Raw genomic sequence first — 24412 nt, forward strand, 5'->3', positions numbered from 1 at the left:
TATGGTGAGGGAAGATATTATCAGGTTTCTAAATTACAGCACTTTGAAGCAGCAGATGTTTGTAATCCTGCAAATACACTTGAGCAATATCCCTGTTTCTCACAACAGTATCTGGTATTCACAAAACCTATGCTATGGCCAAGACTAATAAAACTTAATTATAACTAACTAGAATGATAGGAGGATAAATTTCAGAGGAATACTTTGGCTCAATTAAAGGAAGGACTAAAAGGGATTTTTTTTCTCTCAAATATTATCTTCTAGGGGTGGTAGGCCCACAGTTTGGTCCACTTCAAATGAGGCTATTGAAACACATTAAAAATATGTTAAATGGAACAGTCCTGTGCTCTAAACATATGAACTTGAGGAAAAAATGGGATTGAGCCTATCAGGCTGATAACAGATGATGACACTTTTGTTTGTACTGCACGGTTTCTTTGAGTTTGTTATATACATGATTCATAAAGACTTCCTTGTCGCTAGAGAAATACGTTCCACCTTTTGTCATCCTCATGCCTTAGTGCTGTTGCAATAGCCAAAAGGGTGATTCTGAGATGGTGAAAATCTTCACTAGCAGAGAACAGATAGTATCTAGGTATCAACGATGCCTCAGACTTACAATTATCACTAGACATTTCATTGGCAGTCCATCACACTACCATTTTAATTTTCCGTGTATTACTCTTCTATAAAACAATATGAATGCTGAGAAGATCAGGAGTGAAAGGAGCTTATTTGAATGGCTATCAAAGTTTGGTTTGGTTTGGTTTGGTTTGGTTTGGTTTGGTTTGGTTTGGTTTGGTTTGGTTTGGTGGAGATAAAAAGAGGCAAATAAACTTTCAGATGACCAAACAGTTCGTGTCAGGGAATAACTGGCTGTAAAATTTAAAAACTTCATTCCGTGATGCTCAGCGAACCTTTGGATTTGTTATACTTTGGTGACTCATTTTTCCCCTTGCTGTATGATTCAAGGGTTATTGAATCTAAGTAGGAACTAATCTGCCTGAAGGTACTACCAACACCCAGCACAATTAGTCTGGTAACAAACAAGGACCACAGTTTATCTTGTTGGACACTTACAATTTTATAGGAAGGCTTAGAAAAAATATATATCAATTAAAATGGTATAATGTTAAAGAATAGCACTGCCCCCTCCCCATTTATGAACACACTATTACGCACATATATTTGAAAATAAATTTTTAAATCATATACATGCACTTAAAAATGGAAAACAACTGAATGAAGAAATATTTGTTTTCAGGTAATGATCTAGGGGTGCAGTGCAGAACTGCCTTATATAGTGTCTATCACAAGGCTGTAAAGTTAAAATTGAAAGTAATAAAAGCACTGGAAGAAGTGCCGAAGAGATTTATGCAAAGCAGAGGATACATTTTCAGCTTTGGTTTGGATGGAGAACAGATGGAGAATCAGCAAAGTAGAGAGATATAAGGCGGCTGTTCTATTAAGTACAAGCTGTACAGAAGATTTTTGCACAAACAGTGATAGAGGCATGTGGAAAGGCAGAGTTTGTACTAAATGAGTTGAGCAGACAGTAGGCTGTGAAAAGGAGAAAAGCATAGATTGAGAAGCATTCACCACCCTCCAGAATTGCTATTTTATAAGGCTAAAATCAATCAGTTTAGAAAAAGGAGAGTTGTTCAGATCACCTAAATTTCATGAAGGCACTAACTTTGTCTTTTAGGCTCCTTGTTTCACCAGCGGAAAGCACAGGCTCCTCTGGGAGAATAATGAGGCTACTGGTGCCAGGATCCTGTCCAGAGTCACCCAGTAGGGGAGTTTGTCTTCTGTAATTAAAACAGAGGAAAGCCAGGAAGACTAGGAGCTTAAATTAGAAGCCAAAGCAGAAGGACTACACTCGGTGTGCCGCACCAGTGAGGCTTGGAAGACTAACTGGTGTATCAGCTCCAAAACATTTCCCCTGTAGGGAAAAGTAACATACCAGGAAGTCTAAGTTTCCATTTTAATTACTCTGCATCTTTATCCAGCACATTTCTGTGCATCCTAATATATTTTCAGGAGTTGGCATATCTTTACCTAAAAGTACAATCTGCTTCAAAGTAAAGTGAATACTTACTTTTCTCATAGCTTTGCTGCTAAGTGTGCAGCAGTCTGCTTCACTTGCTGTGGTTTCTTGCATTGACCCCCTCCTTGGGAAATGCTAACAGCAGAAGTTCTATATGCCAGGTGGGCTTTTTCTTTTTGGATTTTGAAACCAATTTTGTAAGAGCAATAAGAAGACAATTTAAAAATTAAACGCAACAAAATCAAAGTCAGCTGAAATTCTGCTGGCCAATTTAAAATGCTGACTTTGCACCATGAAATATTACTTTGATATTCTTAATAATAGCTAAAAAGTGAGAGATCACTGCATAAAGTGTATAAACACTGCATGACACTCAAGTAGTTCTTCACCTTTTCCCTCTACTAGTCCAGAACAGTATTATCTGTGTTCACATGAAAAATCTTAAGTATCAGTCTTGCTTAATACATTTTCAACCACTGAAATAGTATAAATAGTGTCACGAAGTCTATTTTTCTTTCCCCTGATTCTCATTTTTATCTATGTTTTCCCAGCTTGGACAACACACATATTTTTAGCCATTTTTAGTTTCAGGCTTTCCTCTCTCAACAGTAAACCACAAGCCTTGGACCATTTTCCCCATCCAACGTGTAGCTGATGAGTTCTTCTCTCTAACCCAAGACAGTGCCAAGTATTCTTAAGTATCTCCTGACAGATGTTTATCTACCTTGTTCTTTTTTTAAAAAGACCCAACATATAGTATCAGACTGCAATTACAAAACAGTCCTTTAGACCTGGACTCATCTGACCTAACTTTTAAGTATGTGAAGTCAGGCAAGGTAAATCCAAGGGTTACGCAATCTCACACATGAAAGTATGAATGTATTTTCCACTGTCTCCCACAACAGAAATCAACTTACGTATTAGTGTTTTATATGATGATAGTAATTTTATAAGTTTATATATATGTTAATTAGTCAATATTATGGCTTCATTTTTCTAACAGAACTGAGGCAATTTCACAATCTTTGTGTTAAATGCAAACTGACTTTGCTGAGACCGGTACTTCCCTGCTGGTGCTATTATCTAATGGCCAAGTAGAGCGCTGCCATTATCTCCCACCTAATGACGTTTGGGTTCCTCTCACACGACTTTCCAAAGTGCCCAGCGCAATTCAGCCTCCACTTGCAGGGAGCCAACGCTGCCCTTGAACTTTAGGCTTTCCTTTCTTCCACTATTATTTGACACAGACATGTGAACGTCTGCAAACGTTTGGAAGCACGTGGTGCTTCAGCACTGGCACAGAAAGACATCCCGCGCAGGAGGTGACATTCGCAGCATTCCGCACACTTGCCAGTTCGAACCATTAGTACTTGACAACCTCTGTCCTTTGGCAGAGATCCACATCACTTGTCAGCAGGCACCACGATATCTTCACAGACACAGGAGTACACGGCCAGGAGAGCACAACATCTACACACCACAGCGTACGGCTGCAGTCAAAAATGAACACAAACTCCAGGCAAATGCAAACCTTTGGTTCACTTTAGAGGCAACAATCATTTCCTTCAAATCAAACATACTTAACACATTTCAGAAATACAAGAGGCCGTACAGAAAGGCACAGTCCACAAACATTATTTTTAAAATGAGTACAAAATTCACAATAATGTACTAATTTCAGCAATAAACCACCAAACTTTTGGCATGTAAAGAAAAGTTCCAGTGTCCTAATAGAAAGTTAGCTGTGAGATTGTCATGTCCTGTCCTCAGGTATGAGTCGGGGGGTGAAGTGACTCAGGTCACTTTTATGGCTAAAAACACCTACTCCAATTATTTTAAACTGGACCAGTTTCTCAGTTCAACCTACAGTTCAGCTGCACAGAAGGCATCACGATTCTTCAGTCACACCAACGAATAACTAACATGCCCATTGCTATCATATCTCATACCTATATCAGTGAATTCTGTGTCTCTGTAATGATCAATTAGTTTATTTTTAACACTACAGTGCATTGTACAATAAAGCTAATTGTATTTCTTTACCTACCATAGATAGTATAACCAACAATTAACGAACAAGTCACAATTTGATTTGTAAGTATGATGCTGTTTCCGTTGTTATCCTTCCCTCAAAAACTTAGTTCATCCAAAAATAAGACAAATAAGTCAAAATAAGTCAAAATACTGGCTTCACTGCAAATTACTGTCAAAATTTCCCTCAAACTTCAAACAAGTCATGATTTTGCACTCAGTTTGTAAATATTATTATGCTCCTGTAACTTGCATACAGCTGTCACCTCCATTTCCACATCTACCTTTCATTAATAACATTTTCATTAGATAGCAATGATATTGTATTAACATAAAATGTAGCTACACTGATCTTCATTGAGACACTGTTATCTCAAAACAGTTGTACCTGTTAATAGCATAAAAGCAAACTGTGCATAATAAGCATGTGCCTGAAATGCAGGATTAACCTAAGAAGAAGCAAAGATCAAAGTAGCACTTTTGCAGATTAGTTACATAGAAGGAAAATAGAAGAATCAACAGTAGGAGACAGAAGTGCCTAGGACTGAATTGTTTCTTGTCACAATAAAGGGTTCTCACCGCAAGATTTATAGAGAAGAAGGCGGAAAGGTGTCTATATATGGTGGCGCAAGTAAAAGGGAACTCCAGGTACCTACTAGAAAGATTAAGATTTGAACAATCTCTCTCACACAATACTGTTAAATAGCTGTAAGGATGTGATTTGTACATTAGCTTGGTTCTCGACTAACCACAGGTACAAGGATTTAAACTAAGATATTATTTGTTCTAAAGAGGTATGCTGTAAAAGGCAACAAGAAATGTTTCTAAAATGTCCTTGGAAAGATTATTCCAAAGGAACACTGTCAAATCAAAAATCCTTACTTACAACTTAATTATTTTACTCAATTTCAAAATGGAAAGACTCTCATTTTTAATACATATATGTGATGTTATTTCTGTTCTGCATATTCATAGTACACAACAAACAGTGTGACTAGGCAGGAGACTAATTTTTACATCCTAGCACCTCCAGAGCAGTGCGAGTACATTAGCTTGACACAGAGCATTGTTAGTGGATTGGAAGGTCCATTTTCCTGTCCCAAAGCAGAGATTTTGACTATTCACGGTTTACGTCCTTTGTCTTGTTAAATACTTGGAACCCGCTATGTCCATTACTTCTCCCTTTAAGTTTTCTCTAAACACCACCACCCCTCCAGTTTCTCTCATACACATCCAGCCTGGACCTCTTGTTTCTCTGCCCTATGCCAGCACTCAGTCTCCCTCTTCAACTGCAGCAGCATTAGCAGAATTCAGTTGCAGGTCTGTTTCAGACATAGAAAAAGCACCGGTGGAGGTTTTCACACACAAAAAAATCAGGCTGTCACAGTGCGAAAAACCGCAGGGGGTGACAAAATATCCCTGTATGAGTTTTCCACATAGCCCATGCCTTCTTCCCAGTGTACATAACGATCAGCTGTTTGAAAACTAATTTAGACAACAGCCTTCGTCTCCTTTGTTTCTACAAAAACCAGCCAAGTGTTGGAGCCACGGAAACCCAATGTGCTAAGGCAGGTGGGGTGGTGGCTGCTTCACGAGATGAGGCTGCAGAGAAGAACATTAATTCCCATTCTGTCACTGTCCTAATCCCCAAATTTTCACTGATCTGCTCCACTCCTCAAAGCCTGGAGCCACAAGGAAGCCCCTGCAAGACCTTGCGCTACAGAGCACAAAATTCAGTGTTGCCTCCGCTGTGGAAACACTGTGACCCCTTCTGGCTTTATTCAGCCAAGTAGAACAGACAAGATCCTGATGTGTCTCACACAAGGCGATCCTGTTCACACATCCCACAACAACGTCTGCTTCTTGTAACAGCATAATACTGACTCAGGTCCAGCTACTTTTCTGCAAACATGCTCATCTTTTATTATATTTATTACTAATCACCTCCCCAAATTAAGAAGAAATAGCTTTAATCCAATAACAAAAAAAGCAGATAAAACATCTGTGCCTCTTAACTATCGAACTTAGACTTTACCACGTCATATTTTAGTGGTCTGAATTACATGACTGTGTCTCATTAAGTTTTCCCATTAAGAGATGAGATGAACTTGCTCACTCAATAGTGCCCATAGCCTGCACTAAACACATATTTTTTTTTAAATTATGCTTATTAAGTTAACAGGAAGTATCTTCACATTATTATTTTTCCCTTATAACATTATGTTCTTTGAATATTTGCATAGTCAATAAAAGCAAATAAAAAAACTACAGAGTGCATAAATAATAACTCTCCAGCCTGTCTCCCCATCACTTCCATTTCACCTTCTTTCCCTGCCTTTCTTTTCCTCTGACAGATATTCATAAATCTTCCTTCTCAGACTGTCCTGTATTTTTATTAATGTTGTGTTTCAAACTGATTTGAAGAGCAGACGCCCAGATGATACAACAAATCAAGTTATGAGAATGCAAATCTGTTCTCAGCACAGGGACTGAGAACACATTTATTTGTGAGGCTGCTCAGTGTTTAAGGACAATCCTGACGCAATGTAAGCACGTATTTTTAAAAGACAAAATGTGTATTTTGTAATATAGCAAACAATTTCTATAATTTCTATAATTTGCCCTTCTGCACCATTTAAAGCCCTGAAGTAACAGATGTATCATAAATATCAGCAATAAACTGCTTGAAAAGTCGGGGGGAAAGGGGAAACAACAATTTTCATGCTGTTCTATGTCATGAAATGACCAGTCTGTGGTTACACAAACAAGACAGATACACACTGTTGAGCATGGAAATCAACACCCAGGTGTAACAATAACTACCTACACACCATCCTGGCACTCTGGTAGGCTAAGACAATTCCACTTCAGTCAAAATATTATAAAACTGACCAAATTCTACAGATTTACAAATAACTGCAAGTTTTGGTGATGCCTTCAGTTCATTTGCAGAACTCAACTAGCGTTTATACATTAAGAGAATTTACAGGATGAAAACAGAAGTCGTTAAAAACATTTGCTTGTATAATTCTAGGCATAGGGAACAAAAATAAACATTTAATGTGAAAATATCTTCTGAGGCGTTCTTAAATTGTGATCTCTCCACCTAATAAAACCATTTTTAAATGTTCGTTTCTGCATATTAATTTGGATTGTCAATTTAAGTTTATAGAAAGAGAGGAAAAGATGAAATCATCACTGCTACACAAGACTCTTTGTGAGATTACAGGAATAAAATTCTACTCAGCGAACTGTTACTGGCTAGTAAAGCCCCCTGGTGGCTACCTCGGCCTGAAACACCAGCAGAGCTCGGCAGCCGGCTCACAGGGGCCACAGGAAGTCTCATTGCCAAAATATGGCCCTAAAAGTGTACTTATTTATAGATGGCTTGACAGCACTTTCCAAATGCATCACCATTACCTAAACAAATAATGGGGCCCATCAATAATGCCTCAGAAGGTGCCTTTTTGGTCACTTGCATTTGTTATCCGTGAGTAGAACTAGATTGAAAGCACAGGCTGCGATGCACAGAGCCAAGCAGCCCCGGCACCTTCCATGCCAAAACCTGCTGTAAAACAGCACCAAGTGTTCATGCATACGCAAAGAAAAAGGAGCTGAACTGGAAAACAACCCTTACCAACCCACCAGGTGTGACACAGGCACAGGTAATAGAGCAGAAATTGCTGGTGCTTTTCCATTCCTGTAACCGTGCTAAGTGTGCACTTCCCAGAGCTAAGAGAACAAGAGCAAATAAAACGATCGTCGTTGCCATCTCTCAAGCAGGGCTCACCTCTCTGAGAGGTGTAACACACTAAGGCCCTAACCCTGATAGTATATTAGCATATATTGTAAACATAACAGTAGGTTTCTACAGGAAATTTTTCAATTTCCTTTGCAATTCTAGGCTAGTTCAGGATTGTTCTCTCTACAGTTGCATCCTGTCAGTTGTTAATGACAAATAAAAACAGAGAAAACAAACCACTGTTCGCTCATTTTCTGATTTCTCATACACCTCAGAGTGTGTATTTGTGGAGCAACACAGAGAAGCTGGCATCCGGGTCCACTGCTTATCTTTCTAAACTAAAAATGTGACCTTAGAAATCAATTCACTATCTCGAATCTGTTTATATATTTATTTACTGCAGCTCCGAGCACCAAGTGCCTGAAGCTGGCAGAAAGACTCTCTTCCATTTCAAAAACACAACAGTGCAAACAAATCCTCATTCCCACCCCTGGCCATCCCTGTCTCTATCCCAGGGCCACTTCTCCTTTGCTTAACAACCTTCCAAAGGAAGCTTGAAACTCACTTCAATCCATTTGAACGTCAGGAATTTCTCTTCCACAAATGTTTTCCAGTGTAATCACATAAGAGTTCTCACTCCTCACTGTCTTCTCAAACACAGAAGCCTATCTTTCAGCATTTTGCAAGTGGCCTGCCAGGTGTAAAGCAGTCAAATGATGTTGGGCTTTTCTGGAGAGAGACAGTACATGGAATTTTACCTTGTAATCCACAGATACATATGTATCCTCACCCATCGCCATTGAATTTCATCTAAAATTCATATATTGATCTCAGAAATGTGTCTGTGACTGAGGCAAGATCTGCATTTAAATAATATGTCCCTAAAAGTCACCAAGTTTTAACTTGAAGATGCACGTAGAGGATCTGCTCTTTCTGTTTTTAGCTTGATCCAGTGGTCAATCAAACTCACAGCTGTGTCTTACTCCTTTGAACTCATCTTAAACTGGCTCTTCTTAAACATTTCTTCACTAACTTAAAAAACTCTTTAGAAATGATTTCTTCCTCTGTAAAGGCACTCATGCAATATAGTCAAGACATCACCAAGTCTTCTTCTTTCGGTAAGTTTCAGCTACTCACATATTTGATCTTGTGACCATTGCAAGCATTTTTTAACACTTTTCACAGCTCTTTAAGGCACCTTTTCCAGTGTTTCAACATCCTATCAAAAGTATTGGTTTAGAAAACCATATGATCAGACTGCTCTGCGGTACTAAGCAGTGACAAAGTGGCACAGTCTTGCAGTATAATTGACTTTTAAAAGGCCTCAGAGATTTTAAAGTTATGCCTGAGGTAACAAATCAGGACAAAAGAAATTATATAGGAGGAGTTCTGTATCATATTTTTATGCTTTCTTCACTTAAATACTACCTCCGGGAGGGGGGGGGGGGGGGGGAAGGAAGGTAGGCAAATATCTCATTTTGCATCTTTATATTGTTCAGAAGGATCCAAATAACTCTTGAAACTTGTGGGCTCCTTGTTCAGAGCTGTGTCATTCCTGACGGGTTGCAGGAGCCATCTCGCTATAGGGAAGACATTGAGGTGCTGGAGAGTTCAGAGGAGCATGACGAAGCTGGTGAGGGGTCTGGAGCACAAGTGTGATGAGGAGCAGCTGAGGGACCTGGGGCTGTTCAGCCTGGAGAAAAGGAGGCTGAGGGGAGACCTTATCACTGTCTGCAACTGCCTGAAAGGAGGTTGTACATGGAGGGGGTTGGTCTCTTCTTCTGAGTAACAAGCGATAGGATGAGAGGAAATGGCCTCAAGTTGCACCAGGGGAGGTTTAGATTAGATATTAGGAAAAATTTCTTCACAGAAAGGGTTGTCAGGCATTGGAACAGGCTGCCCAGGGCAGTGGTGGAGTCACCATCCCTCGAGGGGTTTAAAAGGCGTTTAGATGAGGTTCTCAGGGACACGGTTCAGTGCCAGAGCTGGTTTATGGTTGGACTCGATGATCCTGAGGGCCTCTTCCAACCAAAACGACTCTACGATTTGGTTCCCGCTCAGGCCTCACCGAGAGCCACAAGCACGCAGTGAGTGAGACCTGTTCATTGGCCCGTGGCTCCTCGGGAGAGATGGAGGGACCGGTCCCTGTCACCAACCCCTGTTACCGGCTCCTGTCACCGCTCCCGGTCCCCACTCCGTCACCTTCCCCGTCACCCCCGCTGGGCGGACTAAGCGGGGCGCTCGCGCCACCCGCAGGACTGGCGGGAGCGGGCGGAGCGCGCGCACACGAAAGCAGCCCTGCCCCATGGCCTCCTGGGAGCTGTAGTTCTAGCGTCCGCCTCTTGTAGGCGTCGCCTACCGGGTCATAGAGCTCCGGCATGGCCGGCTAGAGCGCCGCTGCCCGTCACCCCCGCCCACAGGCGGAGCGGGGGTGGGCGGGGCCGGGCTGGGAGGTGTGTGTCACAGCCTGCGCCGCGCTCCGCTTCATGGCGGCGGCGACCGCCCTGGCGGGGCAGGGCTGAGCCGCCGGGCAGGTGAGACTGCTGAGGCTGCTGGCACTGCTGGCCGTGGTAGGGAGGAGAAGGAGCGGGCAGGCCTCTGGGTGAGGTGGGGAACATCGGCGCGGACGGGCCCGCGCAGCGAGCGGCGGGTCGCTGTGGAGGGCGGGAAGCGGCGCGGGCGGGCGGGTTTGGGCGCTGCCGCGCTGCCTACCCCGGCCGCCCCGTGCCCCGCCGGCTGCCGGAGGAGCCCCCGCAGCGGCTCCTCGGCGCCCCGCCGGCTGCCCGGAGGGGCTGGGGACAGGTGCCGTGTTTCCCCGAGCGTCCCGGCCGGAGCGGGGCGTGGGGCGAGGCCGGGGCGCGGCGGGGGGGCTGCCCGCTCGGGGAGGCGGCGGCTCCTCTGGACACCCCGAGCGCCAGCATGAGGGGCAGCGGGCCAGACCGAAACGCAGGAGGTTCTGTCTAAGCATGAGGAGAAGCTTCTTTCCTTTGAGGTGCCAGAGCCCTGGAACAGGCTGCCCAGAGAGGCTGTGGAGTCTCCTTCTCTGGAGACATTCAAGCCCACCTGGACACATTCCTGTGTGATCTGCTCTGGTGAACCTGCTTTAGCAGGTGGGTTGGACTGGATGATCTCCAGAGGCCCCTTCCAACCATTCTGTGATTAATTGGTGATGGGCTGAGTGACAGGGCTTTGGACACAAGGTGTTTGAGCACAATGGTCAGTAGGTCACTTGCTGCTTTTGCTTTTCCAGGTCTACTGGGGACAGAGGGAAACGTCTCTTGTATCAGAGGGAGCAGCTCGGGAGGCTTCGCATCTCAGCAGATCTTATGAAGCACATTATCGTCTTCCTTCTATATGTAAGTTTTGCCCAGCAGCGTGTATGCAATTCAGAGAACTAATGAACTAACGTTTTGGTTTTCCTACAAGTGGTGGTTGCTTAATGAGATTTGGGTTGGTTATACAGGAGGTAAGAGGAGAGCCAGGTAGATGGTGGAGAGGTTGATTTGAAGTATCTCCAGTGCTCTCTTACCATGAGGTACTTAAACTTATTTACTCCAGGGTACTTAAACTTACCCCTGACAGGCATTTACTTAATTGGCTCTTAGAGATTATGAAATTCACCGAGTGCCTTCTTCCCGCTTCCAAGGTAACCTGCTTCAATGCTTAGCTATCATTTATGGTTAGAATTTTTCCTTAATAGCTGACCTAAATCTCCTTTGCTGAAACTAAGCTGATTATTATCTTGCACTATCCACAGTAGACCTGGGAAACGGTGGATCAGTGTTCTCCTGTCAGCAGCCTGGCGAGTGTTTGCAAGTTTCCACTCACAATCTTCAAACTGAGCGAGTGCGGTTCTTGCGCTTCTCCTGTTTCTCTGGTCGCTGTGCTCTGTTAAGCATTTCCATCATCCTTGTGCTGGTCAACTCAGAACTAGGTGCAGAACTCCAGCAGAGATACTGTTAGCCCGGAGGAAATGGGGTAATTATCTCCCTTTTGTATGGCGTTCTTCTTAAAAACATTCCAGAATGATAATGTCTGATTCTCCCCCTGTACGCAGTGCTGGTGAGACCACACCTTGAATCCTGGGGTCAGTTTTGAGCCCCTCAGGACAATAAAGATATTGAGGTGCTGGAGTGAGTTCAGAGAAGGGCAACAAAGCTGGCGAAGGGTCTGGAGCACAAGTGTGATGAGGAGCAGCTGAGGGAACTGGGGGCTGTTCAGCCTGGAGAAAAGGAGGCTGAGGGGAGCCCTTATCACTGTCTACAACTGCCTGAAAGGAGGCTGTAGCATGGAGGGGGTTGGTCTCTTCTCCTGAGTAACAAGCGATAGGATGAGAGGAAATGGCCGCAAGTTGCACCAGGGGAGGTTCCCATTGGATATTAGGAAAAAATTCTTTATGGAAAGGGTTGTGAGGCATTGGAACAGGCTGCACAGGGCAGTGGTGGAGTCACCATCCCTGGAGGGACTTAAAAGACGTGTAGATGAGGTTCTTAGGGACATGATTTAGAGGTGGACTTGACAGTGTTAGGTTAACGGTTGGACTCGATGATCTTAAAAGTCTTTTCCAAGCAAAAATATTCTATGATTCTATTCTGTGATTCTATTTGGCAACATTCTCACATATCCATTGTAAGCCAGATCCCTTTTTTGCTCTGCTGCTACCCAGGCCATTATTTCTGAAGAGGTCTCCGTGTGTTTGTTTTTTCTCACTGAGTATATTATTTTGCACTTGATAATAGCTTGAGAAGAATTTAACTTGATCATGATAATATAACTTTTTCTATCTAGTTTTAATCTCTGAAATCCACTTTTCCAGTCTCCTTCCAAGTTCGGGGTCATCCAGAAATAGTGAATTAAAATACCAAGTAGTGCCAGGCTCTGCACATTTTTAATAAACAATTCCAGTTTGACTTTCTCAAACATTTCCTTCTTGTTTTTTTATGTATCCTACTAAAGCTACAATTCATTCTGTGCCGTGGCTTTGCAGCTGAGCCAAATCCTGTGGAGAATCTTCAGTGAGGAAACCATCAATTCTGTTGAATTGGCTTCTGTGCACAGAGTAGAGATTGCTCACAGCTCAGAAACGAGAAGTGTGTGTAAAATCTTGACCCCTTCTGACATTTTCTTGCCTTGCATATGGCTTCTGGATGGCCCAAACACCTTATTACAGACTACAGAGAATGGTGTTTACTGGCAGTTTCCCATTCTCCCTCTTCAAGCTTTTATGCTCTGTAGAGAGAACTGAGAAGGTGTCAGACAAATTGCGTGACCCATTTCTTAAAACTACTGGAATGAAGGTTTCCTGTGGTTTTATTTTGTCTCTGTAAACCAGTAATTTATACTTTGCAGGACACTATGAAAAATGAATACTCCTAAAGCAACATCCAAACAATAAAAGTATCCCCGGAATTACTGCAGTTATTTTTTTAAAAAGCATTTAAAAATGCATGTATATTTTTATATGGATGTTTAGGCACGTGTAAATACCGTTCTGCAGGCACAGTCGGCTGCTACTACTTTCATCCCTCCTGCCCAACAAATCATAGTGAGCTACAAGGTGGGCTGTGAACTCTGACAAAAATCACTTGGGAAAAGAAAACAATTAATCACTGCTATAGAGGATGTTGAAGACTGTGGGTCACTGAGATGCCATCGTAGTATGGCTTCTCCCTCAGGTGGATGGGTTTGTCCCTTTCCTGTGTTCCGAGTTCTTCTGCATTCTTTTGTCAGTCATTTCCTCAGAAAAATCAGCTTGGATCCCAACTTTCACCAAAATTGGATTTGCTTTTTTAGAGAGCTTTCTGGAATAACCATATAAACGCCTCATTCTCACCCACTTAATACAGGATCAGATTTATAGATAATACATTAATGCTTGGTTATACTTGCAAGGCATTACTCCATCTGATCACAAATGGTCCATGAACTTGAGAGAGGCAATATTGTGAAAATATGTCATACTAACGTCATTCCAAAATATTCTGAGAAGCAGCAACTTGACAATTAGAATGGAAGGAGTGGTCTTGTGATGAAGATGCAGCAGACTAAGTCTATGTAATCAGCAAAGTTTCTTTCTTTTGAGATTGGATTTCACTGTAGAAACATTGTAAACAAAAAAATCTACAGTTGGGGATTAAGCACAAATGAACATTCATTATGTTACTGACTTCACTGGAAGGAAGAGCCCAGCATTGGCAGGGTCATAAGCTAAATAATTGTACCAATATTGTCCTCTAAAATATCTTTTTCTTTTCATTCTAATTTCTTTAGATGTCTCACGTTAAAAGTCATGGAGCTAGGAAAGGCAAAGCTTCTGAGAACTGGCCTTAATGCCTTATACCAAGCAATTCACCCTGTACACGGTCTCGCCTGGACAGATGGGAAACAGGTGATCCTGACTTCTTTACAACTCCATAATGGAGAACCAAAATTCGGGGACTCAACCGTTGTCGGTCAGTTTGAACATGTCCATGGACTCTACTGGGGCCCGTGTCCCCCTGATGCCCCAGCTCTGCTTGCTGTCCAACATAAAAAGCACATCACCGTTTGGCAGCTCTGCTTTAGCGTTACAGAAAGAAACAAGCTCTTAGTTTCTCAGATTTGCGACATCAGCGAGCCCTTCCCAGTGCTCCCCCAGGGCTGCGTGTGGCACCCGAAGAAGGAGATCCTGGCGGTGCTGACGACACGCGACGCCTCCGTCCTGCACTCTGTTCACCTCCACAACTCGAGAATTCAAGCAGACATCAAGGGCAGCGGCCTCATCCACTGCGCTTGTTGGACCAAGGAAGGCAATCGCTTAGTCGTGGGTGTAGGCAGCGCCCTTCATTCTTATATTTGGGATGATGCCCAGAAAACCCTGAACGCTTGTTCTTTTTGCCCCATCTTCGATGTGGGCGGCTACATCTGTGCTGTGGAAGCCACTCTGAATTTCCAAGTCGCTGTTACCACCGAGCTCCCCCTGGACAAGATCTGTGGCCTAAACGCTGGCGTTGCGTTTGAAGTCCCGACGAGCGTTGAAACCGAGTCCTTCCCCTCGCAGTCCAGCTTGTGCGGTGAGGAGGAGCATTCCTTGGACGGCGGCAAAAAATCCCTGGACTCTGAGAAGCCCTTGTCCGTTGTTACGTCTCCTGTGGATCTAACTCACATTCTTTCCAGCAAGCAGGGTGCAGATTCCAGTCCTCTTCTCCACCTGAGGCCCAAGGACTACCTAACGGGAAGCGGCCAAGACTCTTCACACCTCATCCTGGTGACTTTTGAAAGAAAGGTGACTTCCACCAAAAAAGTGAGCATCCCAGGCATCCTGGTTCCTGATATAATGGCTTTTGACCCCAAAACTCAAACCGTATCAGTTGCCTCCAATACTTGTAACGTTATTTTAGTCTATTCACTGACTTCATCCAATTTACCCAATATTCAACAAATTCAGCTAGAGAAAAATGAGAAACCAAAGGGGCTGTGCTTCTTGACCAATAAATTGTTACTGATACTGGTTGGAAAACAAAAATTCACTGACCCTGCCTTTCTCCCCTCTTCAAGATCAGACAAATATATGATCCGATTGATGATTAAGGAACTAACATTGGAAGTGGGTCCTTCAACATCTTCATCGGTTAATGGCAGCTCCAGTTTGAACCTTTCAAACGTATCTCATGATCTCTCTCCAGATGTTCACACCCTCAGCTGTGGACTCTTGATACCGGATCGTGCTGCCATTCAGTCCCCAACCAGCAGAAGGAAACTCATTGAGGAAATTAAGAGTCCTGCATACGAGCAAAGTTTGTCATTGAACATAAGTGATTTCAAAGATAAGAGGATTTCCATGAATTTTCCTCCATCAGTCGAATCTCTCAATGCCGAACCGGTTAATCGGACTGCAGCCCTGTCTGCCACATCACTGGCGTTTCCTAACAAGCCAACATCTCCAAAAAGGCAGGCAGATGCAGCTTCCAAAATACCAAATTCTTACAAGAATAACCTATTAAGTGAAAAGGAGGCAAGCTACTTTTCAAAAAATGTAGAAAAACTGTCTGGCAACTTCACAGAATTACAGCGTCATCTTTGTGAATTAACTGAGCTGCTAAAATCTGGGAAGAGAAATTTTCCAGTGTACCCATCTTCTCAGGAACCTGCTTTTATTAACGTCACCTGCCAGGTAATTTTAATATTGGAAGCCTTAATGATCAAATCTGTTTATGGATGCATGTTCTTTGTATGGATTTGAAACACAAACTCATTATGTGTAGGAAGGGCGACATCCTGTGAGTGTTTAGTACATGTGGATCTCACTGGATGCAGACAAATCTGATAGGAGTCTTGTTTAGATTTATTTAGGCTTTTACATAAGCCTGGCTTGGTTTTGTAGTACTTCTACCCTGTCCTTCCTGCAGTTGTATCTGAGTCCCTATTTACAGTTATTTTAGAACTACATATTTGTATTATATTTTTCTCTGATAAGAGATAGAATGAGGGGAAATATTTCAGATATTTTTTTAAACTAAACTTAAACTAATGTATCTTTCAACTAAAATTCTTGCTATTTCGGATGGATGCAGTAGTGCTGCTTTCATTCCTGTTCAGCTATGTATACCAGTGGTAAAACCAGAGCATTTCTGGCGGGGGAGGGGGGAAGGCCATTATCACATAATCATAGAATAGTTAGGGTTGGGAGGGACCTCCAAAGCTCATCCAGTGCCCCCCCTGCCATGAGCAGGGACATCTTCATCCAGATCAGGTTGCTCAGAGCCCCATCCAGCCTGGCCTAGGATATCTCCAGGGATGGGGCATCCACCACCTCTCTGGCCAACCTGGGACAGTGTTTCACCATCTGCAGTGTAACAAATTTCTTTCTCATGTCTGGCCCGAATCTCCCCTCCTTTAGTTTAAAACCATCACCCCTGGTTCTGTTGTAACAGGCCCTGATAAAAAGTCTGTCCCCATCTTTCTTACAGGCCCCTTTTAATTACAGAAAGGCTGCAATAAGGTCTTCCCAGGGCCTTCTCTTCTCCAGGCTGAACACCCCAGCTCTCTCAGCCTGTCCTCCCAGCAGAGCTGTTCCAGCCTCGGATCATTTCTGTGGCTCCTCTGGCCCCTCTCCAACAGGTCCATGTGTGTCCTGTGCTGAGGGCTCCAGAGCTGGACACAGAACTGCAGGTGGGGTCTCACCAGAGCGGAGCAGACGGGCAGAATCACCTCCCTCCACCTGCTGGACACGCTGCTGGTGGTGCAGCCCAGGATACAACTGACCTGGGCTGGAAGCGCCCTTTGCCAGCTCATGTTCAATCTTTCATCCACCCACACCCCCACGTCCTTCTAACAGGGCTGCTCTCAATCCCTTCATCCCCAGCCTGTACTGGTACCGGGGTTGTCCTGACCCAGGTGCAGGACCTTGCACTTGGCCTGGTCAATAGGATTAGATGCCATCCTGTTCCTGTTTTTCCTGGGTGACTTGTGAAGCTTTCTGTTTAGACAAGAGAGAATTTCCATGTCCGGGAATTGGTATCAATCTCCTGTCCTTCTGTGAGGAGAACTAAAATAAAAGAGACTGAAACAAAAGAAAGAAGCTTTGGCTCTGAAACTGCAGCATTGCCAATTAGTATTGACAACGTCATCTGAGAAGGACAGAGACCCTTAGGGACACAATAGATAATTCCATGAGCATATTTAAAAATGGATTTAAAATCAAATTGCATGTGAAAGGCACTTTGCTTGGCTGAAAGCAGGTACTTCCAAATCTCATACTGGAAGGTGTAAGTTACCTGTTTATCCAAACATGGTAAAAATCTGGTGGGTCTCTTCTAGAAGTCACATGAATAAACCTTGGTCAGTATTCAGTCATTTAAACTGCTGTTTTCCTTTCAATAAGCTCTTATTTTCAACTTAGTCTCAACTTGTGTAGGACAAGGTCCTAGCTCCTATTCCCTCTCTTTTTTCACTGTTTTCTGTTGTAGACATTTAATAATTGTACTAACTCTAATTTTTCTAGTTCTCTTAATGATATATGGTGGCATTGCTCTGAAAAGTTAGTTTCCCTCAGCAAGTCTGGCATCTTGTTTATCTACCTCACATTAAAGTAGGCTTCTAAACAAATGTTTGCTATGTTTTTCTATTCCAGTCTCTTTTTTCACATATAATTTAAAACTTGAGTTACGGATCAGCCTGACCTGGTGTTCCAAGAGCTGGATTAACTACCCTTGCCTGAGGGCGCTTTGCAAATTAAAGTCATGCTGCAATTTTACCTACAGGTTTTGAACACTGTGGCAAGAAAAGCATTTGGCTTTTTGAATTACAGGTGACATTGGGAAGTCTGGCAGAAAATGCTGTGGTTTAGCTTTAGTCACAGTATATCCGATCCAGAAATTGTTGACGTGATGGGGGGGTCTGTCCACAGCGTGGAAAAGGAGTCAGAATTTACTTTGTCTTGGTTTTGTCAGGACCCAGCGACGTTCTCAAGGTGACATGGTTGCGTGAATTTTCTCCTATGCAAAGACAGAGTTTGGAGTTTTGGTAACAGCTGCTTTTTTGCAGATTTAAATAAAAAGCTTTGCTCTGCCTCATGGGGGATGCTCTTTGAAGATGCTCTTTGCCTTTTAAAGCTTGGGGTAATGATGGTCAGAGGGGAGACAGACAAAGCCCTTCTGATCTGTTAGTCCGTTCCTCATCTCGAACATTCATGGGCAGGAGTTCTCACCTCTTCTTGAGTTGTGGATCAGGGAAGGGGAAGGATGGAAAATCTGCTGCTTTACAGGCTCCCCAGGGAAATGTCCCTCATGGGGGTGAGAAGAGAGTCAGGGTTGTACTGTGGGTGAAGCTCGTGGCTTCCTCAGCAGCAGCGTGTGATTCCCTCTCCTGTTGTTGTGACACGTGCTGAATTCACAGATCACTCACTGATGGTCTTCTTGAGAGCCAAGACTTTAAAGGATAAACCTTGCAAATGGGTCTGAATGAAAGTAGCGTTTGACTTTCTGTAAATGACGTGGTTGAAGACGTGTCCCTGATCTAGTTTTGATTAATGCCATTTTGACATTTCTGCTTAAATATACGGCACGGTGTCTAACGATTCTTTCTTGAATTTACAGAAGCAGCTTTCCAGAAGTGATTCAGATGAAAGACGAGCTGTTATTCTTTGTGGTGGTAAACTCCGTCTGGATATCGTCCAGCAGATATTCAATCTCTCCCTTGTAGAAATGCAACACGGTATGTTGTAATCATGTAATTACACAAACACTTCAAACACATGCGACATTCTCAGTGAGCAGCAGTAACGTGCATAAGCCCATCTGGAGGAAAAAAACCAAGGAATAAATAATTAAAGTTGATTAATAAAAGTTTGCTCACATGTTTTACAACGTGAAGATTCTTCTCTGGGCTTCTACTGAGAAGAATCTTTACGTTATTTTAAAAAATAGCAAATTTTCATGTATTGATACCCCCTTACCAAGTAGCTGGTGGTACAGGAAAATTGCAGTTTTGATTTGTTTTCAGCTATTCCACATCCAGAAGTCTGAGCAGATGAGCAGGTTAGAGTTGGCTGGTGGGTTTAGAATACAGGTTTCTATATTTTATATCTACACTTCCAGCACCTGATCTCCTTTAAGAGATCCTATAGTTTTTTATAAAGTAGCTCAATAAACTTCTCTGTAAATAGTTGTCAGAATACACTTAGTAATCCAATACCCAGATAGAACTGTAGTCAGATAATTCACTGACAGTTCCATCTCTTACCACTTATGTTATTTAGTAGTTTCCCTATTGCAGGGTCAGTTACCTGCATTGGAACATGGTAACTATTGAAATAAAGTTGTAGCACAACACAGAAATGTCTGTAAATACTGATCTCGGAAGTTTTCAGGCTGGAATTTTGAGCTATAAGATTTAAACAACTTCTCTTTGTGGGAAAAAAGTCTGCATTACCTGTGGGTTTTTTGACTTATCATTTTCTAGCTTAGAAATGATAAGCTGGACAGAAGTGGTTACCCCGGAATGTGTTGTCATTATGCCTGTGACTTGCCTTACTAGATAAATTTTAAAAGCAGACAGTGTTACAATAAGTTTATTTACTAATTTTACAAATATTACAAGATAAATAGGCAAAGTAGGAATGGTATTTTCAAATTCCCGAATTGTATTGATTTTATAGTTTGGCCAAAATGAGATATTAAGCCAAAAGATTAAAGGGTTTCGAGCTTTAAGCTACAATCTTCTCATGACTTTACATGTGACATGAAGTTACGTAATGTAACTGTACAAACAGCTGGAAATGTTTCTCTGAATTCCCTCATCCCCCACAAGCTCTATTTTGGTTCTTCATCAGCCTAACGGATACAAATATGAACATTTTCTGGTTTATATTAATTACTAGGAGGCAGTATTTTGGATTCAGTAAGTTATTTCAAATTGTAAAGATGATGCCAACGATGATAGGAAGTCAAATAGCAAACAGACCAGGGAAATGGACCTTACAGTATAGTACAGCATTTCTTTCTCGTATTTATTGACGGTTCCAGTATATGTATTGAGGTTCCAGTGTAAGCTGGGGAATGACCTATTAGAGAGCAGTGTAGGGGAAAGGGACCTGGGGGTCCTGGTGGACAGCAGGATGACCATGAGCCAGCACTGGGCCCTTGTGGCCAGGAAGGCCAATGGCATCCTGGGGTGTATTAGAACGGGGGTGGTCAGTAGGTCAGAGAGGTTCTCCTGCCCCTCTACTCTGCCCTGGTGAGACCACATCTGGAATATTGTGTCCAGTTCTGGGCCCCTCAGTTCCAGCAGGACAGGGAACTGCTGGAGAGGGTCCAGCGCAGGGCAACAAAGATGATGAAGGGAGCGGAGCATCTCCCTTATGAGGAAAGGCTGAGGGAGCTGGGGCTCTTTAGTTTGGAGGAGACTGAGGGGTGACCTCATTAATGTTTACAGATATATAAAGGGTGAGTGTCAGGAGGATGGAGCCAGGCTCTTCTCGGTGACAACCAATGATAGGACAAGGGTTGATGGGTTCAAACTGGAACACAAAAGGTTCCACTTAAATTTGAGAAGAAACTTCTTCTCAGTGAGGGTGACAGACACTGAACAGGCTGCCCAGGGGGGTTGTGGAGTCTCCTACTCTGGAGACATTCAAACCCGCCTGGAGACCTTCCTGTGTAACCTCATCTGGGTGTTCCTGCTCCGGCAGGGGGATTGGACTGGATGAGCTTTCGAGGTCCCTTCCAATCCCTGACATTCTGTGATTCTGTGAATTATATTGAAATTAAATAAAAAAGGCAGTTCATAGATTTCTGCATTAATTTGTAATTTAATAAATGTCTGCTTCATACAGTATCTGCACAACTTAAGCACTGGGAAATAGCTTATGAATAGCTTATTAAAAACAAGTCTGGATGTTTATGAGTTGTGCTCAGAATTTAACTCCTCCTTATTTAAAGTGTGTATTTGTTGTAGTCTCATGTCCTAGTGGCAAAATTGGTCAGAAAGCTGTTACACATCATCATTAACGCCTTTATTTTTGCGATTATACTTGTATCTCCCCATACTTTTTTTTTCCCCTAGAAAAACTGAATATAGAGAAGCATTTAACTTTTAATTTGAGAAGAAATGTTTCATGCCTTAAACACACCTGATTACAAGAAAACTTACAGATATTCTCACATCTTCACAGGTTCCTCTTGGATTGTCCTGACAGCCGACAGCGAGGGATTTGTCCCATTAACGTTTACATCCGCGCAGGAGATCGTGGTGCGAGATGCCAGTTCGAAAGGCTACGGCTCCCGTTCTTCCAAAACGTTGGACATCCTCAGTTCCACGGAAGGGTGCAGACCCGCTGCTTCCGAAAGTCTAGATATCACGAGTTCTTTGGAAGTCCTCAGAGACTGCTCCCCCAAGGCTTTAGACAGCAGCGCTCCCTCGGAACAGCCCGGCAGCCAAATGTAACTTTTGATGGTGATTTTGTAAAGCCTGTTGTATGACAGGAGACTTTAAATTTACTGCATGGGACTGTGAATTCCAAACAACTGTCTGTCTCAAATTTCTGTTGGATTTCCACAGGTTTTTTTTTTGCATATCACTGTAAATTATTTATTTGATCCTTGGAAATATTGACTTTTTTTTGGTTTTATACTGAGCACTGTTTTTTAAATATGCCTCTTGCAGTATAGACCGGGTCTTTGTATCAGTGGTTGAAAATACACATTCTTACAAGCTCCTGAGCTAAAGTTTCCATCTTGGTCTTTAATATATTGGTGTTTTTAGATGATAGAAAACTAGAATAATAAAGAAATCCTTGAAAACGCTGCATTTTTCTCAGTTTCCTCATTTCTGTCAAATCTGCATCCAACCTGTTTCCACCCAGTCATTGATGTCAATCTGAGAGCTCTTAGGAGAGGACTGCAGGGTGGGTTTAGGGAGCTTGTTTGTTTTATGGCTCTTCTTTCCCTCCAGCAGGTCACTTAGGGAATTCTGGTGTTTCCTGTTCCCTCTGCCTGGCCAGCTCAGCGCTGTTGAGGCTTTGCCAGCAGCCTGGAGGTGACAATGGTTTCACATTCATCCCACACTGTGGTCAGCAGGTTCATCTGCAGCGGGACTCACAATCTCCTGCGGCCAGCACCAGCAGAGTTGTTGAAGCTGCTGGATGTGGTGAATGTGCAGATTCCTGATGACTTTGAAGGTGGCCAAAGGCTGAGTTTGATTTGGAAATGGAGTAATGATTCCCCATGGGCTGCAGCTCATATGGACAGAAGCTTCTCAGCCAGTGTAAATGTGGTTCTGTAATCGTGATGAGAAGCTGGTGGCCTGAATTGGTCTTAGTCAGAGGAAAACAGCCTCTGGGTAAAACAGAGAGGAAAGGCCATGATGGAGGGTAGTAAGGTGTGAAGGAAATCCTGTTTATCCCTTGCTGAATGTAGATGATTCTGGGTATATGAGCAAAGATGAGCTGGTGGAAGGGGGGTGCGGGATCTCCAGGTGTACTCCATAGAGTCATTCTGGTTGGAATAGACTCTTGAGTCAGACCATAACCCAACCCTGGCACTAAACCGTGTCCCAAAGAGCCTCATCTGTGTGTCTTTTAAACCTCCCCAGGGATGGTGACTCCACCACTTCCCTGGGCAGCCTGTTCCAATGCCTCACAACCCTTTCCAGGAAGAAATTTTTTCCAATATCCAATCTAAACCTCTCCTGGCACAACTTGAGGCCATTTCCTCTCATCCTATCACTTGCTACTTGGGAGAAGAGACCAACCTCCTCCATGCTACAACCATCAGGTGAAGCTGAGCCAGTGCCCACCAGTTCCACAGGCCTTGAGCAATCTTTCCTCAGCAGCAGCACAACAAAAATGAGAGCAGAATGCTGATGGGTGTAGCTGAAACTCATGGTCTTGTCTACCATCATCTGCAACAAGAAATGCATCAGGAAATAAGATTTATTTCTGCTTCTGTGCTTCTAGAGCAAACATTCACCTTCCTCTACCCTCCAGCAGCACTGCTGCTCTCCAGTCCGGGTTGGAGACCACCGCTCTGTAAATGTCTCTGAAATGACACTGAGGAGGCACCTTTCCCGCAGAGCACCGCAGCTCTAGGGCCGTCCTCCCTCTGTTGTTTGTTCCGCTCTGTCTTCGGAGACTGTAAATTCTCATGTGCGACATCACACCGAGTCTCCTCCTCTGCCCTGGGGACAGAGACACTGCTGCTACTTTTGTCTTTCGAATGGTGCCTCCCAGTGAGTTACCAGCTGGTTTTTGCAGCTTAATGAAAGTCTATAATATTTCCACATTTTGGTAACCATAATACTCGGCACTCTTGCTCGGTATCCGAGCCGTGGTCTTGCAGAGAGTTAAGGTGAAAAGAAGCAGCATTCAGTGCAGCATGAGGAACAGGAAACTCCCTCCCTCACCTGCCAGTTGTATGAACCCAACTGACCTTTGCGTCAATCAGCCTTGAAGTTTTCTGAAGGGAAAGACTCTATTGTAACGTTGAGACTGTTTTTTACAGAATTATGATACGAAATTCATAGGAGGAATGTGGTTGACCTCTACACACTAGGCTGCTACTGGCTGTGCTTTACTGTGTGAGGTTTGGAACTGCCCTGCTTTCTCTTCCTCGCCATCAAAGAGCTGGACGACAAATAGCAGGTTTTTAAAGGACCTGGAATTTTGACTTAATTTTGAGTTTTCTATATACAGCCCACAAAGGGAAGTAGAAAAAGAGATGAAAGATGTTTGGCAGCACGGTATGAACACACAAAAAAAGCAGGGTTTGCCTTTTTTTAAAGGCAAATTATTCACTTTGAGTATTTTACTTGAGATGCAGAGGGTGAGTAGAGACAAGGGGTTGCAGCAGGGATTCTTACAAGGTGCAGGAGCGACTTAAGGACTTATTTATCAAGTCTACAAAGCCCTTCTGGAAAACCCAGTGACCTGAAAGCGCAGGTCCCAGCCTTCAGGAAGTCAGCGAGGACAGATGTCTCAGGTGGTGTCCACCTGTTACAGTGGGGGACTCAGCACAAGCCACCTAATCCCCCTAAGCCGCGGCAGGTTGGTGAGCTCGGGGGCAGATGGTGCAGTGGGGCAGGAGAAGGTGGCTGGCAGGGGACATGGCCGGCGGGGG

At 43.4% G+C, this 24412-nt stretch overlaps 1 protein-coding gene across 4 annotated transcripts in view; it reads left to right on the forward strand.

Moving 5' to 3' along the window:
* The window catches only part of LOC308039176 (WD repeat and coiled-coil-containing protein), a 232861-nt gene extending 210596 nt beyond the window's left edge, over positions 1-22265 (forward strand). The window contains exons 1-5 of one of the 4 annotated variants that reach the window (XM_080342283.1): positions 10568-10930; positions 11071-11176; positions 14091-15972; positions 18896-19013; positions 21472-22265. In XM_080342283.1, the coding sequence (XP_080198409.1) occupies positions 14110-15972; positions 18896-19013; positions 21472-21743 (2253 nt within the window). In that variant the 5' untranslated portion in view covers positions 10568-10930; positions 11071-11176; positions 14091-14109 and the 3' untranslated portion in view covers positions 21744-22265. Of the gene's footprint in view, positions 1-10567; positions 10931-11070; positions 11177-11731; positions 11799-14090; positions 15973-18108; positions 18271-18895; positions 19014-21471 lie in introns of those variants that run through there. The other 3 variants (XM_080342284.1, XR_013922002.1, XM_080342282.1) reach the window with 3 other exon arrangements.
* The last annotated feature ends 2147 nt before the right edge of the window (positions 22266-24412 follow it).

Source organism: Nesoenas mayeri (assembly GCF_963082525.1).
Source record: "Nesoenas mayeri genome assembly, chromosome: 3".
Taxonomy (NCBI): domain Eukaryota; kingdom Metazoa; phylum Chordata; class Aves; order Columbiformes; family Columbidae; genus Nesoenas; species Nesoenas mayeri.